The sequence below is a fragment of the Azolla caroliniana genome, unplaced genomic scaffold (genome assembly GCF_043228905.1).
Source record: "Azolla caroliniana isolate FFs.n. ecotype wild unplaced genomic scaffold, voAzoCaro1.0.p SCAF_10, whole genome shotgun sequence".
Taxonomy (NCBI): Eukaryota; Viridiplantae; Streptophyta; class Polypodiopsida; order Salviniales; family Salviniaceae; genus Azolla; species Azolla caroliniana.
Genome location: NW_028230445.1, coordinates 12,238,937 through 12,255,561, shown reverse-complemented (window position 1 = coordinate 12,255,561; position 16,625 = coordinate 12,238,937). Strand labels below are relative to the sequence as shown.

General features: G+C 44.0%; 2 protein-coding genes across 2 annotated transcripts; both read right to left on the bottom strand.

Moving 5' to 3' along the window:
* Positions 1–240: 240 nt before the first annotated feature.
* Positions 241–3,137, bottom strand: LOC147859057 (pentatricopeptide repeat-containing protein At3g09040, mitochondrial-like). Its single transcript, XM_087325977.1, has 3 exons — positions 3,120–3,137; positions 2,924–3,065; positions 241–2,836 (listed from the first exon to the last, which is right to left on the bottom strand). The coding sequence occupies exons 2-3, from the start codon at positions 3,005–3,007 to the stop codon at positions 467–469; spliced, it is 2,454 nt and encodes an 817-aa protein (XP_087182103.1). The 5' UTR covers positions 3,008–3,065; positions 3,120–3,137; the 3' UTR covers positions 241–466.
* A 739-nt stretch (positions 3,138–3,876) lies between these two features.
* On the bottom strand, positions 3,877–8,246 carry LOC147859056 (pentatricopeptide repeat-containing protein At2g39620-like). The gene has a single exon (XM_087325544.1). It carries the CDS (start codon positions 8,199–8,201, stop codon positions 4,629–4,631), a length of 3,573 nt encoding a protein of 1,190 aa, XP_087181670.1. The 5' UTR covers positions 8,202–8,246; the 3' UTR covers positions 3,877–4,628.
* Between the last annotated feature and the right edge of the window lie 8,379 nt (positions 8,247–16,625).

Sequence of the window (16,625 nt, the reverse complement as noted above, 5' to 3'; positions counted from 1 at the left end):
GGGAGACGTTGGTTGTCACAACATTAAATCCAGTGTTGGCTTGAATTAATAACTTTGATGGCGCAAACCACAAGCTTTACTACAATTTCAACAGCTAACCTCATGAGTTATGATCAATAAACTGTGGGTGATGGGCAAAGGCAATTTTTTGACATTGCGCTTTAATACATAAAGCCTAAGTACATCCTTCGAAATGCTAGCTTATTTATATGAATGGAAGATGAGATATATAACAAGATGGAGACAACCAATGGCTTCTTAATGCATCACCCTTGAGACGCCGGCTTGTATGAATTGAAGATTGGGATACATAAGATGGGAACCAATGGATTATTGGTCTCCAGGATATTTCAATGTGATCATTTCTCACTCTCCAGGATATTTCAATTTGATAACCAATATTGCACAACCAACCACAACGTATAGATACTTTTCACACCAGATTATCGACCGATTCACAAAGAATCTATTCCATGTGTATATTTTGCATGCCAGAGGCTGCATAGATATTTTGCATACAAATATACGCAGCAGTACATTTTTCATCCAACTGTATTGATTGCTCGAATGCCCATCTCCCAAGATTCACATCAATCCAGTTCTGACAAGTGGCCAATATAATCAAGAGCAGTGGAAGACGGTCCGAATGTGAGACCTTGTCAAGAAAGCCTTTCGCCTTTTCAGAATGCCCAGCACGTCCGAACAGATCAACCATACAAGTGTAGTGTTCTACAGTTGGAGTGAGATGATGCACACTCAGCATTTCCTCAAACACCTTTTCTCCATCCTCTAGTAGCCCAGCATGGCTACATGCAGTCAACAATACGATGAAGGTAACCGAATCCGGCATAATACCTTCAGTTCGCATCTTTCCATACAAGTCGAAAACCGCATTCACGTCACCTAACTGGGCATATCCAGCAACCAATGCATTCCACGGCACGATGCTCTTCACAGGAAGCTCTTCGAAAACTTCTCGTGATTTCATTAGTGTGCCACATTTGGAATACATGTCCAACAATGCCGTGCCAAGCACGACGTCTTTTGGCAACAAACTCTGCTTCCTGATCTCGACATCTATATCTTCCCCAATCTTTACAGACCCTAGAATGCCAGAAGCTTTCAAGACACACATGTATGTTACCACATCTGGACAAACTCCCTCATCTTTCATCTCCCTGAAACATTCTAAGACTTCATCACCCAAAGAATGATGGGCATACCCAGTTATTAGCACATTCCAAGTCACAACATTCCGTCCCGGCAGTTGTTCGAATACTTCTCGTGCTTTCTCCAATGCACCACATTTGGAATACATGTCTACAAATGCTGTGCCGAGCATAATGTCTTTCTGCAATAATCCTTCCTTCCTGACTTGACCATGAATATCTTCCCCAATCTCTACAGATCTAATAATGCCACATGCTTTCAAAACACAGATGTAAGTTACTGTATCTGGACAAACTACTTCATCATCTTGCATTTGCCTGAAGCATTTAATGGCTTTAAGGCCGAGACCCTGCTCAACATATCCCGCAATCAGTGCATTCCAGGATACAGCATTCCGCATCCACATATGTTCGAATACCTCTTCAGCTTCCTCCAGTGCACCACACTTGGCATACATACCCACCAACGTATTGCCAAGCGCAATGTTCTTCACCAAAAGACCTTGCTTCCTGACCTCAGCATCAATAGCTTTGCCAATCTCTAGAGATCTAGCGAGGCCACAAGCTTTCAATGTGGAGATATACGTGACACTGTTTGGACAAACCCCTTCATCTTGCATCTTTCGAAAGCATTCCAAAGCTTCATCACCAAGCCCATACTGAGTGTATCCAGCAATCAGAGCATTCCAAGTTACAACATCCCGCACTGAAAGATGCTCGAAAACTTGTTGTGCTTTCTCCAATGCACCACACTTGGAATACATGTCAACTAATGCAGTGCCGAGCACGACATCTTTCTCCAGTAATCCTTCCTTTCTGATATCAGCATCTATACATTCTCCAGTGTCTAGCGATTTAACCATGCCACAAGCTTTCAAAATACTGGCATAACTCAACGCATTCGGCGAACAAAATTCTTCATCTCGCATTTGCCTGAAGCATCTCAAGGCTTCATCACCAAGCCCATGTCGTACATACCCAGTAATGAGGGCATTCCAAGTCACGACATTCCGAATCAGGAGCTCATCGAACACTTCTTGTGCTTTGTCTAATGCACCACATTTGGAATACATGTCTACCAGAGCAGTGCCAAGCACAACATCCTTTTTCAATAGTCCTTGCTTCCTGATCTCGATGTCTATACATTCCCCGACATCAAGAAATCTCACGATGCCACAAGCTTTCAGGAGGCATGCATATGTAATTGCACTCGGACGCACACCTTCATCACACATCTTCCCAAAGCATTCCAAGGCTTGGTGGCCCTGCCCATGCTCCACATACCCAGAGATGAGAGCGGTCCAAGACACGATGTTGGGAGCTGGAATTCTTTCAAACACTTCTAGTGCTTCTTCCAAAGCACCACACTTGGCATATGTTCTAATCAGGGCGGTTGCAATATAAGCATCGTTCACAATTAAGCCACTGTCAAGTGCTTTGGCATGTATCTCTTTTACCTTAGAGAGGTTCTTCTTGATCCCACACGACTTGATGAGGTCGAGAAGATTTACACGATCATGAAACCGCAATCCCTGTGAGTACCCATCATCACTGTGAAAACGTATCTCTTTCAGCTTAACCTCAACTGAAGGCGGGGTGTGCCATCCATCAATCCATAATGGTTTTCTTGTTATTTTATGCCTGAAATCAGGGGAGTTTGAGCTTCTCTGCAGGATCACCCAAGATTAGAAAACGCGCTAAGATGCACAACAACGAAAGTAGAAAAGAGAGACGTGTTCTTTTGTCATCTTTACCTTATCATTCCTATTGTCCCAGAATTGAGATGGATCCGTGAAGAACTCATCCCACAGGAGTTTGGTTTCTTTGGCAGAAGACATGGAAACCTCACTACCTCTGTTCTGCCATAGCACAGCATTTGGTATGATTATACACAGCCTCTTCCAGCCTCTCTTCTGCCATAGCACAGCATTTGGTATTATTATGCATAACCTCTTGCACCCATGTTATCTATCTATCTAATGTATCTATGCATTCGCCCATTGTGTGCTCTTATCGGTTCTGGCAGGAGAAGGGAGATATGTCTAGACAACCAGTCCACAAACTCTACAGTTTTGGGCGGACTATTCGCTGTTTGTTACTCACGATACATATGTGCTTACACACATATGCGGCCTCGGTGTGTGTTTGATGAGCATTCTCACTCAAACGTTGCCCAAGATCCAATTGGTTTCTTCTTCAAAGATGAGATCTTAGGGACCAAAGCTCGACATGTGGTTGTTTGCCCAACACTCCCTAGTCAATCACAATGACTAGGGTGAGTTGGATGATTGAGTGAACAACAATAATATAAAGAGTTAGGATCAACACATTGCTCCATGTCCTTTTGATCATGAATGCACAACAATCCATGCAATTGTGGATGCTAAAGCTCTCACATTTGGTTTAAGATGCCGAAACAAGAGGAGATATTATGGGAGATCCATAAGGGAGAGGGTTACAAAGTGTAGGAGAGTTGATGCTACAAATGGTCATGAATGTGACACCCACTACATTAGCAAATCCTTTTTGTGTTTATCTTAATGATAATACCTTTAGCATCAAAAATTAAATCCCTAACATGTTATGGGTTCAATGTTGTGATACTTTTAGTTTTTCATGCGCAATAGTAGTATGCAATAATATCACATTAAATTGTCATATTCTCTACAGTGTTGATTTGGTTTGATGTTTGAAAAGGCATTTGCAAGGACAGAACATACAAAAAATGTATTTCGGAATCACTACTTGGATGCATGAAAACATTCTGATACAAATTTTTTGCATGCCTTACTAAAGGGAAAATGGTGAAAAATATTAAAGGATGCCTCATTGAAAAAGATTCTCCATAGCACTTCGTTTTTTCACCCATCTATCCATGTTATTGGTACATTGTTTTCAGTTCTGAGAAGAAATGGACCATGCATAAACTCACTATTTTACTAGAGCATAAGCATGCACATACATCATACAATTTGCATCATAGGTGGATCCTTACATCATACAATTTGCATCAAAGGTGGATACTTATCTTCTACACTGGTACAGAATCTCTGGAAAAATTATCACATTTTAACCTTTCCCAGGATATAGCAAATTACAATGCACCTGGATATGCTGATACATAATATGCAGAACAAATTCTCCTACTGGCATATCTTATAATTGTCTTGCAAATGTCAATTGTCTTTATATAAGGGTTCTGAAGGACATCAATCCTACGTTTCCATGATTTTTGTACATGAACACCTTCAGAAGGCCAAGCATATTCACAACTTTATTCCTTCGTAGTAAAATACAGGAGACCAAATCACGATATGAAAAAATAATGGTCAAATGTTTTAGGTTTTAAACAACATTGCAATGGCTATGTTCGTGCAAACCTAAAGGTTAGGCAGTTTACAATTTGTGATCAGAGTACATTCCATGTGTGTGTGTGTACTCTTTAACAGCAGTATATTTTTAGGATATTTGTGAACAAAGCTCTCTCCACAAACTCATTGCCTCAATTTCCTTCACTTCATCCCACATGTGAGCATTTGCATATATGTTAGCCATTGTGACCAATGCTGCGGTGTTTCTGTCACCTCCTCTCATTAGCTTTTCAAAAGCATGCCTACCCAGACTCACATTGCTCCACTTTTGTGATGCGCTCAACACTGTGATCCATGTTACATCATTGGGTTCGAAAGGCATCATGTGAAGTAACAACACAACATCATTAAGTAGGCCAGCACGGCCAAATAGATCGATCATACAATTGTAATGCATTATGGTTCGTTCAAGGCCATAATCATCAATCATCATCTCGAAGTACATTTTTCCCTTCTTGACAAGCCCCGAGTGGTTACATGCAATGAGAACAGCAAGAAATGTAACTTCGTTCGGTTGGATCCTTTCCTCTTTGACCATTCTGGCCAACAACTCGAAGACAGTTTCATACTCACCTTGCCGGGCATATCCAGTGAGAAGACCATTCCATGTCACACGTTGCTTCCTTGGCATCTCGTTAAATGCCTTCCTAGCCTCGCTCATGCTTCCACATCGTCCATACATGTCAACTACAGCATTTGCAAGGATTATTTCCACCATTTCGATCCCAGCTTCTCCGTAGATTCGAGTGACAAGACGTCGGCCAATCTTGAGAGCTGCAGTGGAGCCACATGCTTTCAAGTGGTTGGTTACAGTCACTTTGTTCGGCATCAAGCCCTGCTCTTGCATTTGTGTGTAGAATTTATGTGCATTCTCACAGTCTCCTTGCTCAGAATAACCCAGAATTAGATTATTCCATGATATCACGTCTGGGGTAATACCCTTCAGTTGCATCTCTTGGAAACAACTCAATCCTTTGGCAGTATGTCCATGTTCGGCATAGCCGCCAATAAGTGCAGTCCAAGAGACAATATCTCGGTTCGGCAACTTATCGAATATCGCTTGTGCTTCAACAAGCCAGCCGCATTTTGCATACATGTCTACTAAACTATTCCCAACAAGGAAATCATTCTCGAAGCCTTCTAAAGCCACTTCATTGTGTATTTCTTGGCCCCTTACTATGGATCCAACACTACCACAAGCTTTTAAGCAGCTAACAAACATCCCTGGATCTGGCAGCAAACCTTCAGATTTCATCTGCATGAAACAATCGAGGGCTGCTTCGCCAAATCCATAGTCGACATATCCAGTGATAAGAGACGTCCAAGATACCACATCTTTAAACAGAAGCTCATCAAATGCTTCATGTGCATCTACGAGACAGCCACACTTTGCATAAAAATCTACTAACGCATTGCAAATAAAAAGTTCTTTGTCGAGTCCCTCCATGGTTATCTGACTAACAATCTCTTGGCCTTTGTTGAATGCACGCAAGCTGCCACAACCTTTCAAAGCCAACACAAAAGTGACCGGGTTGGGAGCAATACCCTCAAGCTGCATGCGCTCGAAGCACATCAAAGCTTCATCCGGGAAGTCATGTTCAGCATACACTGCCATGAGTGTATTCCATGTGGAAAGATCCCGAGATGGAAGATTATCAAACACTTCTCGTGCCTCTGCGACAAAGCCACACTTGGCATACATATCTACGAGAATACTCCCAACATAAGGTTCTTCTTCAAACCCCTCAACGACAATGCTCGCATGCAATTCTTGGCCAGATTCTATAGCTCCTAGGGTGCTACAAGCTTTCAGACTGCAAGCAAATGTGACCTCATTAGGGACTATCCCTTCCCCTTGCATTTGTTTCATTGTGTACAGTGCTTCCTCCCCTAGTCCCTCTTTCACATAACCAGCGATGAGTGCTGTCCACACAACGACACCACGGGAGGGCAACCGGAGGAGTGAGGCTTGTGCTTCTCCAAGTGATCCACTCTTGGCATACATATCCACCAGAGCTGCACCTACAAAAGGGTTCCTCTCATAGCCCTCTTTTACTGCCAGAATATGTAGTTCTCTACCCATTCTACTGTTTTCTAAGCTACTGCATGCTTTTAAACAACAAACAAGGGTCACGTCATTAGCTGGAATCCCCTCTAACTGCATATTCCTGAAGCAGTTCAACGCTACTTCACCAAGTCCACAATCCGCATACCCAATAATAAGCGCTGTCCAGGGCACAATGCCTCGAGAAGGCATCTTATTGAACACTTCCTGTGCCTCTTCCACCGATCCCAATTTTGCATACATGTCGACTAGTGTGCTTCCAATAAGATCATCTGTTTCTAGGCCATGTTTCACACTCTCCATGTGTATCGCATGGCCATTGCCAATGTCTCCAATCCTGCTACAAGCTTTTATACCATAAGCAAGTGCCACAACATCCGGAGACATAGCTTGTGCCTTCATTTTCTCCAGGAAGCCTAACGCTTCTTTTCCGCGGCTATGTTCTGCATACCCTACGATCAACGCATTCCAAGCAACAGCATCTCGCTCTCCAAGATTGTCAAACACATCCTGAGCCTCTATCATCAAGCCACATTTGACATACATATCAATCAAAGTGCTTCCAATGTTGCTGAAGGCACTATCATAGCCCTCACATGCAATTTCTGTATGTAGTGCTTGGCCCTTCTTTAATGCCCTACTATTTCCGCATGCTTTTAAACCACATATGAATGTGACATGATTTGGACACATATCAGCATCTCGCATTTCATCAAGAAGCTCTAAGGCTTCTTCGTCGTACCTGTGCTCCACATAGCCAGCCATCATCGTGTTCCATGAGACCACATCTCGGATTGCAAGGCTCGTGAAGATATAGTGAGCTTCTGTGAGTGATCCGCACTTGGCATACATATCGATCAAGATGTTCCCAACATGAGAGTCTCTCTCATATGAATGTTTAGTGATCTCTAAATGCAACTTTCGACCTTTCTTCATGTCTTTCACCTTTGCACACGCTTTAAGAAGAGCGATAAAGGTGAATATACTAGGGTGAACATGTTCATCTTGCATCTTCTCGAACAATGCAAAGGCATGGTATGATTCTCCCCATTCATTACACCCTTGGATGACGGACGTCCATGAATATTCATTCCGAATCGGCAACTTGACAAGAACTCTCTTGGCGTCAAGGAAACATCTGCAATCGACAAGCACAGGGATGAGACAATTCCCAAGTAGAATGTGTGCTTCCAAACCAATGGAACAAGCATGGAAATGAGCTCTCTTGGCACATTCTCCATCTCTCTTTGCTCTACAGTCTTGCAACATATAAAACAGAGCATCCAGATTCAGAGATGACGATTCCAAATTGAAAGTGTCCACCATCCCATCCATCATTGTCTGCAAAGAATCCCTATTGAATGATCCATCATCAGGAATCCTGAGTGGGTTCCTCCTATCATTCACATCCCCTGTTCTGTTATTGGGTTCTGCTCTGAAGTGAAATCCATAGCTAAACCCACCTTCACCATTCACCATCTCTACATGGGTTTTGATGGGATCTGGAATACGTTTATAGTCTTTGTCGCTCAGCTCAGTGACTCTGAGCAGTCCAAGATTATCAGTATTGATTGCAACATGGTTCAGAGAGGCCATGGAACCTCGAGGAAAGGAGGAGGAGGAGGAGGAGCGAAAGAGATAAAGCCATAGAAGCTTAAGAGAAGAAGAAGAAGAAGGAACTCCCCATTGCTTCTTCAATCATCGGACCCTCCCTTGGCATATATATATATATATATATATATATATGTATATATACGTGCACGTGTGGGCGATAGATAGAAGAATAAATATGAATGGAATGGAAGCAGATTTGAGGGAGAGGGCGCTCGTATCTATCCATCTACATACATACATACATACATACATACATACATACATACATAACATACATATTGGCAACCAAAACAAACACCATTTCTTATAAATAAATAAATAAATAAATAGGGAGGGGAGGGGGGGAAAGGTGAATGATGAAGCCTCTCTCCGACTCACAGATACTCAATTGTTGAGTGTAGTGCAATGCACTCACGAATGAATGAATGAATGAATGGCCTTGATGATCTTATCAAAATGTGTCACCCATTCATTTCTGTCTCGCCTCTGTGACATGTCTAACCCGGTTTTCTCCCTCTGTTGTGTTTGTGTTTGTCATTTCTAACTCAGGTTTCTTCCTGCCTCCTCCATCACTTCTAACCTACCTGACATATTATTCTAACCCGAACAATTCAATATTCCAATTGGGCTACCTACCATGTAATGTAGCCTTGTTTTGTAACCCATCTCTTGCATCTGCATGTAACCCGACTACCTGCATATAACTCGGCCCAATTTTCTGAAGAGACCAAATTTCTAGTTACCAAAAACTATAAAAATTCTAAGATCATAGCTCTTTGTTTAGTGGTTGGCAAAATACACCCAAAAATTTTGCAACATTTTAGAGACCCTTGAAGTCAATGTCAAGCCATCGCCATGCAAAGTACACCAAACCTTCTCAATCTCACATATTGGCAACTGCCTCTTAGCACGACGAACACCTCTCTATAGTCTTCTAGTGTGTGTTTTGGTCTTGTTTGGGGAGTTGCCAATAAGTTCTCGTGAAATTTCGAATGTGCCTCCTCTTTGGTGACAATTATGTTGCATCCCTTTTCTTGAACCCTCTTTTTGGCGTATGTGGTTGTTGTAGTGCACACAAAACCATTAGTTTATGGGTTAGAGTACACTGTTATTGGCCAGCCTTGTGTGAAATGGGACGGATCAACCAAACCCTAGCCTTGGATGTATATATATGCCCCCTTTTTTGGGATGTAAGAGTATGGCGATGTTTTATTGAGAATAGTGAGTGTGTGTGAGGGAATAACGCTCGGCCACAACCGAGTCTTCAACAAGGATAGAAGAGAACAACCTAAAATCGAGATGACACACGATGTTTACGTGGAAAACCCTAAATGGGAAAAAAAACGACGGGAGCCCACAGACTCCAACCATCACTATGAGGGGAGGAATACAATGTGAGACTCAAAGGCAACGACCTCGAGCTCTATGCCTTCGCCAATGGCGGTTACAAAACAGAAACTAGTTCTGTATATATATATATGTCTCACTCTCTATATACAACAATATACAACATCTCTACAGCAACTCACATCACACATAAAGTGATTGCCCTAAGTCATATTTATACTTATATGACTTTAGGGCTATTTACAAATATAGCCTCGATGGGCTCACCATGTGTTGTCGGTTTTAGGGTTAGGGTTAGTGATAATTATGATAAAGATAGACATGGTGAGTGTGATGATAGTAATGGAGATGGTGATCGGTGCGGGATGTGCATTGAGAAGCGTTGTGGGGTGGGGGTTGGTGCCTAGAATGGCTCCACCCCCCTCCCTAGGGGGTTCAACATTAGGGAGAGGAAAGAGAGAGAGATGATGAGAGAGAGAGAGAGATTAAGAGAAAAAGAAAGAAAGATGTATTAACGTCTTCTAAGGCCAAATTTGGCCCATGAGACAATTGGTTTACAACAATAGAGTATTTATCCAGTCATCATAACTAAAATAAAATTAAGTAAAAAAATAGAACTTAAACTAAAAGAGTTCTAGTAGTGTACAATATGTAGTATACTCGAAAGTGACTATACACTAAGCCTAATTTTATTTCCACCCAAGCCTCTCGAAAAGAAGTGGGGGGTCAAAGGGTCTTGATGTGGGTTCCAATGTAGAGAGTGCCCTCACCATGGCTTCTAGGCGGTGTAGCTCATGTTCCCTTATTTTCAATATTGCTTCCACATCACGTCGAGTTGCTTTGAAACCCAGCACCCGAGGACGTCTGGTTCTTCTCTGGTTTTCTGCCTCATCAATGGAAAGGCCGAGTGGTGCAAGTGTGTCGGCATTCGTTGTCTCCTCAGGTTCCTGAAAAACTGCATTTGTTACATGTTCGAGATCATTAGCAACATTATTGTCAACATTTTGTAATTTATTCTCTCTGTGTTGTTTTAGCTCTAGAATGTATTTGCCTAATTTCTTTATATCTAGAGTATCTAATAGTTTGGGGAGGGTGGGAGACGGACCAAGTATGTCTTGGTATTTTGCCCTTATCTCGGCATAGGTTGGACACTTGCATGTAAAGTGGTACTCATCCTCTATCTCTATGTGGCATAACCTACATATCCTTTCCTCCCTAGGGACTCCACTAGTACGGCCATTTTCAATCTCAAGTTGGTGAGATGATATTCGAAGTTGTCCAATGGCAACCCTTAGTGCATGTGGTAAGAATACATCTAGATATTTTGGCCGTGTGATAAAACCTAACTTAGAGAAGTGCATGAAGTGTTTCTTATAGTACGACATTTTAGATGGGAGTGGCTCTAGTGGGGTGATCCATTTACACCGAGTGTAAATTTGCTATATTTCTTGGCGTATTACTTTATTGCGGTTCTCATGAGAGATTAAGGTGTTATCACTCATGTGGTTGTACCTAAGGGGAGGTAGGTTATTAATGTCTAGACCATTTGCAAGAAGCCAACTCACCATCATGCCATACCATGAGCTAGTATAGCCGGACTCATACAATGATCGAGAGGCCTTAAAGGCTTGATGAGATATTCTATCATGTGGTTGGCTATGTATCCTATCAATGAAGACTACAAGTTGAAAAAGTGCCTCTACTAGCATTGGTGGTAACGTGAACTCGGCCCTAATAATGTCATGTGGTATAGTCGATTTGCTTCGGAGTTGGCGTGATAACATCATCACCAATGGTCTCTCTAATTGCGTCCACATGAAGGATGGTAATCCTGGAGCCCAAACCGCTGATGCATACATGAGGGAGGGGGTCACTAATGAGTCAAAGAGCCACCCTTTAGTCCGTGGCTCTTGAAAGTGTGCTTGGTGGCATTGTCTCTCTAGGAGTGAGAGGGATGCATGTCCTCTCGTGAGTCTATCCTTCGCTGCCTGTGTCATCGAAAATTTACCTGAGCGGGCACTAAAAGTGACTCCGAGATAGACGTACGATCCAACCACCTCGACTGGGCTATGGGAGATAGTTAGGTGACACTTAGCTCTAACTTGGACCGATGTGTGGAAGATAAGGACTTTCGTTTTCCCTAGATTCACTACCAAACCTCGTTGTACACAAAAGTCATCTAAGGCATTAAGGTGCCTTTGTAGGTCATGTTCGGATTCAGAGAGCAAAACTATGTCATCCGCATAGAGCAAGATACGAACCTGCATATCCCCAAGGACCACTCCAGTGCCTCCCTCACGAGCAATAAAATCTGTGATCTCATCAATGTAGATCCCAAAAAGCGTCGGTGATAGGGGGCAACCTTGTTTTACACCAATAGTGCTAGTGAAACGATTGGATAGGCCACCTGGGCATCGGACACACCCAGACACTTGTTCATATAGTGCGTAGATGGCCCATACCATATCATCTGGTATCCTCAAGCTTTTAAGTCTATCAAACAACCGCTCTCTAGGGACTGTGTCAAAGGCTTTGCGGAAGTCCACAAAACAGCAATATAATTTCTTCTTGCGAGCCTTAGTTTGGTCAATTAGGCATCTAAGTGTGAAGATATGATCAATAGTGGAGAAGGCTCGTCTAAAGCCAGCTTGTTCAGGTGCACGAAGGCTTGTTCAGGTGCACGATGGAGAGAAATGATCATTGTCTGTTCATTCATTCCCCATAAGGGGTTAAATAGTTACAAAAGGGTAGATACATAGGGGTGCAAGTCCCCTTGGGCATTCACACCTAGTCACTCACCCACACCTCTTTGTATCCACCACACTCACACTTACATTCACACTCATAATCGTATAACATAACACATACATATCAACACATTACATCTTTCACCCTCACTTATCACACTTATCAATCACCCATACATCTCGTACGATAACACCATGAAACATATTTACACATATGTTCTTGGATCCGGTTTGCACCGGATCCATTCGGATTCACTCGATCCGGTTTCCGGGTCTCATCCGAAACCCTTCTGAATCTGGTTCCTTCATCCGGCTCGTCCAGTTCTCATCCGGATCCCATCCGGAGGGACCGAATTCCCAACAAAACTCCCCCTTCACTCCGGCATGGGATTTCTCTTTAATTTGATCTGTCTTCGGCACGCGTCTAGCTTGTCGGTTGAAAGCACCTTGATCGGCATATCCGATCTGTTCTCCTTCATGTGGATCTTCGTCAGCACGAAGTCTTGATCTTCTACCTTCTCCCAAAGCCAATGATATCTCCTCTGGATGTGCTTGGTCCGGGAATGGTAGGCCGCATTCTTAGTAAGGTGGATGGCACTTTGACTATCGCAGTAGAGCCAATATTCCTCCTATCGGATCCCTAGGTCTCCGATGAAGTCCTTCATCCATATTACTTCCTTGCCGGCTTCCACAACTGCCATATGCTCCGCTTCCGTTGTTGATAGTGCAACGGACTTCTGCAGCCTCGACTGCCATGATACGGCTCCCCCTGCATAAGTCATGACATATCCAAATGTAGACCGACTCCCCCGTTGTTGATGTAGACCGGTTGGTATCCGCATCAACCGACATATCCAAATCCGTGAATCCACCAAGTTGGGGTTTACCTGAGCCGAACTAGAGGCACATACTCGAGGTGCATTTCAAGTACCGAAGTATCCACTTGACCACGTTCAAGTGCTCTTTTTCGGGATTGTTCATGAACCGACTGACTACTTCGACAACATATGCAATATACCGGCCAGGTGCACACCATTGCATACATTAGGCTTCCAATGACAGAGGCATATGGTATCTTCGTCATATCTGACTTCTTTGTCTTTATCTTCAGGCTTTGCTTTTCGGACAACTTGCAATTTGCTGGAAGTGTCGATCCGACCAGTTTCGCCTCCAACATGTTGAACCTTTGAAGCACCTTTGTCACGTACTTCTCTTGTGATAACCACACCAGCTTCTTCGACCAGTCCTGGATGATGTGCATCCCTAAAATCTGTCTTGCCGGACCCAAATCTTTCATTGAGAAGGTCCGGTTTAGAGCCTTCTTCAGCATTTGGATCTTGACTTGGTCTCGTCCAACGATCAACATATCATCCACATATAGCAGGAGAATCAGGAAGTCGCCTCCTACAAATTTCTTCACAAACACGCAGTGGTCAGCTTGCGTCTTGTGGTACCCTTGGTCGGTCATGAAGGAGTCGAACTTCCGGTACCATTGCTGGGGAGCTTGCGTCAATCCGTATAAGCTCTTCTTCAGTCGGCATACCAGGTGCTCCTTCCCTTTCGTCTCAAATCCTTCCGGTTGATGCATGTAGATCTCTTCTTCGAGGTCGCCATGTAGGAATGCCGTCTTGACATCCAGTTGCTCTACCTCGAGGTCCATGCTTGCCACTATGCTCAATACCATCCGGATGGATGTCATCTTTACAACCGGGGCAAAGATCTCACCGAAATTTGTTACCCGTAAGAATATACAGGGAGGCATAAGGGTAGGTGTAATGATGTGGTTGATGTGTATGTGTAAAGTAAATGAGTGTGTGAGGATGAGTATGTGTATGGACACATGCACAATTATGTGCATGTGTACAAGAATGTGTAACGGTCTTATTTATAACGGTCATGTAACCGTTACATCGGATGTATTATATAAACCCCCTATTGGGTATGTAATAAATAACTTTTTCCCTCTTATTTTGGTGTCATTCTTATTTTCACTCTCTCCTTCTCTCTCTCTCTCTATTGTAACCCCCTTGGGAGAAAGGCTTCACCCCCCACCCCAACAACAAAATCCACACCTTTCTTCTGTTGGAAACCCTTCACTACGATCCGGGCCTTGTACCTCGGTGGAGTTCCGACGTCTCCTGGTTTCAGCTTGTACACCCACTTATTTCGAAGTGCCCTCTTTCTTTTCGGCAACTCCGTAAATTCATATGTGTGGTTCTCATGTAGGGAATCCATCTCGTCTTGCATGGAACTTAACCACTTGCGGTTGTGGGTGTCTTTCTTTGCTTCTTTGAAGCTTTTCGACTCCCCCTCATCGGTCAACAATATGTGCTCTATGTTGAGCGGCAAGCTCAACCGGATCCGGATCGGCTGAATAAGCCTGAGCCGGATTGGCATCCGGAAGGATCAACCAGACCGGTGAGCCGGTGAGCAAGCGAATTGTTCAGCAAGTGAGCCAGTGAGCTGGTGAGCCGGTTAGCCGGATCTAGCAGTAACCGGAAGCCTAGTAGCAGCCTAGACTGCTAGGTAGTTAATGAATCGTAGTTAGTGTCAGACGCTCGTGTGAGCATTGAAGTACACCGTACTTTTGTCAGTCCTCTTAGGACTTGTATAAATAGTGTTGTTGAAGCACGTTGTAAATATAGAGAACTATTATTGTTTTGTAATAGATTTATGTTGTTCTGCTCTTTCTCTATCTCTCCCACGTAATGTCAAGCTCTCCATTAAACCTGTGTTTCTTTGTTTGGTTTTCTATTGCTTCCGCACGCTATTCGTTTTTACATGGTATCAGAGCGCGAGGGTTGAGAACCTCTGCACCCGACCTTACCTCAAGAAGAAAACCTAACCTTCGTAAAGAACAGGAAAAACAAAAATGGACAGAGGAGTGGCTCGCTCGCTCCTGGTGGAGAAGCTCGACAGATCCAACTATGCATCTTGGTCTTACAAGATGCACCAGTACTTGCTTGGGCATGGTTACTGGAGCTATGTCGATGGAGCTAACGACACAACACCTGATGCGGCACACAAGGACTTCCTAGTGTGAGAACAAGTGGCAAGCAGAGTGATATATTGCTTTGCGTCTAGTGTCGGAGACCAAGTGTTGAGCCATGTACGAGATGCCAAGTCGCCAAAAGAAGCTTGGGGAAACCTGAAGAAGGTTTTTGCGGCAAGCACTACGACCCGGAAGCTACAACTCCGACAAGAGTTGAGCAATGTCCGGCAGAAGGACATGTCGGTAGCCAATTACACGGCCCGAATCAAAGAGATCTATGACTCACTTGCCTCTATCAATGTCATTGTGGAGGAAGATGAGATGGTGTAGATCTGTCTTGGGGGACTAGCGTCTAAGTTCAGAGCGTTCCGAACGACAGTATGTACAAGGGAGAATACGTCGTCATTTTTTGACTTACAGTCGATGCTCCTTGTAGAGGAGAACCACACCGGTGCGTCAACAAGTGGACCCACCGACAACCGGATGATGTACACGGAGGTGGATCGGCCCCGTGGGCGTGGTGGATGAGGCGGGTCGGCTCGCAATGGTAGCGACCGACAAGACTAGGACTGAAGGCACAAAGAACGTGCCGATAGCAGTTCCGGACCCTCCACAAGCAGGGGGAGTCAAGGCGGCGCCGGAGGTCAGCAAGCAAAGGCCGACACAGAATGCTGGTATTGTGGTAAAAAGGGCCACAGAGAAAGCGAGTGCTGGAAGAAGCGTGCCGATTCGGACAGATCCGGATTCGGCAAGGCCAACAGAGAGAACCGACAATACTTGCACTATGCAGAAGGATCAAGAGGATCCAAAACCGGAAAAGCCGGTAAAGGGCTAGCCTTGGTGATGAAACACGAGGCTAACTCGATGAAGAAGACCACTTCCAAATCGGAGGAAGTGTGGTACATTGATTCCGGTGCGTCGAATCACATGACGAAGAGTGGTTCTCTTTCTTGGAGAAACCGGAACAACCAGGAGTTGTCGAAACCGGAGACGACACTCCACACCCAATCGTGCATGTCGGAGAAGTCCCTTTCAGCCACGTCGGACAGAGGGGGAAGCTGATAAACGTATTACACGTTCCGACCATCACGAAGAACCTGGTGTCGGTTGGACAGATTGTTGACTAGGGAATGCAGGTATGGTTTATGCACCTCGGGTGCTTCATCGAGGAAGAGGGCCAAATCATTGCGCAAGGGTGCAGAGACGGGAGGATGTTTATCCTCGACACCAATGACATCGGCACCGCTTTGTTCGCCAAAGGACAGAAGATTGAATCTGATATTGATCTCAGGCACAAGCGGATCGGCCACGCCAATTACC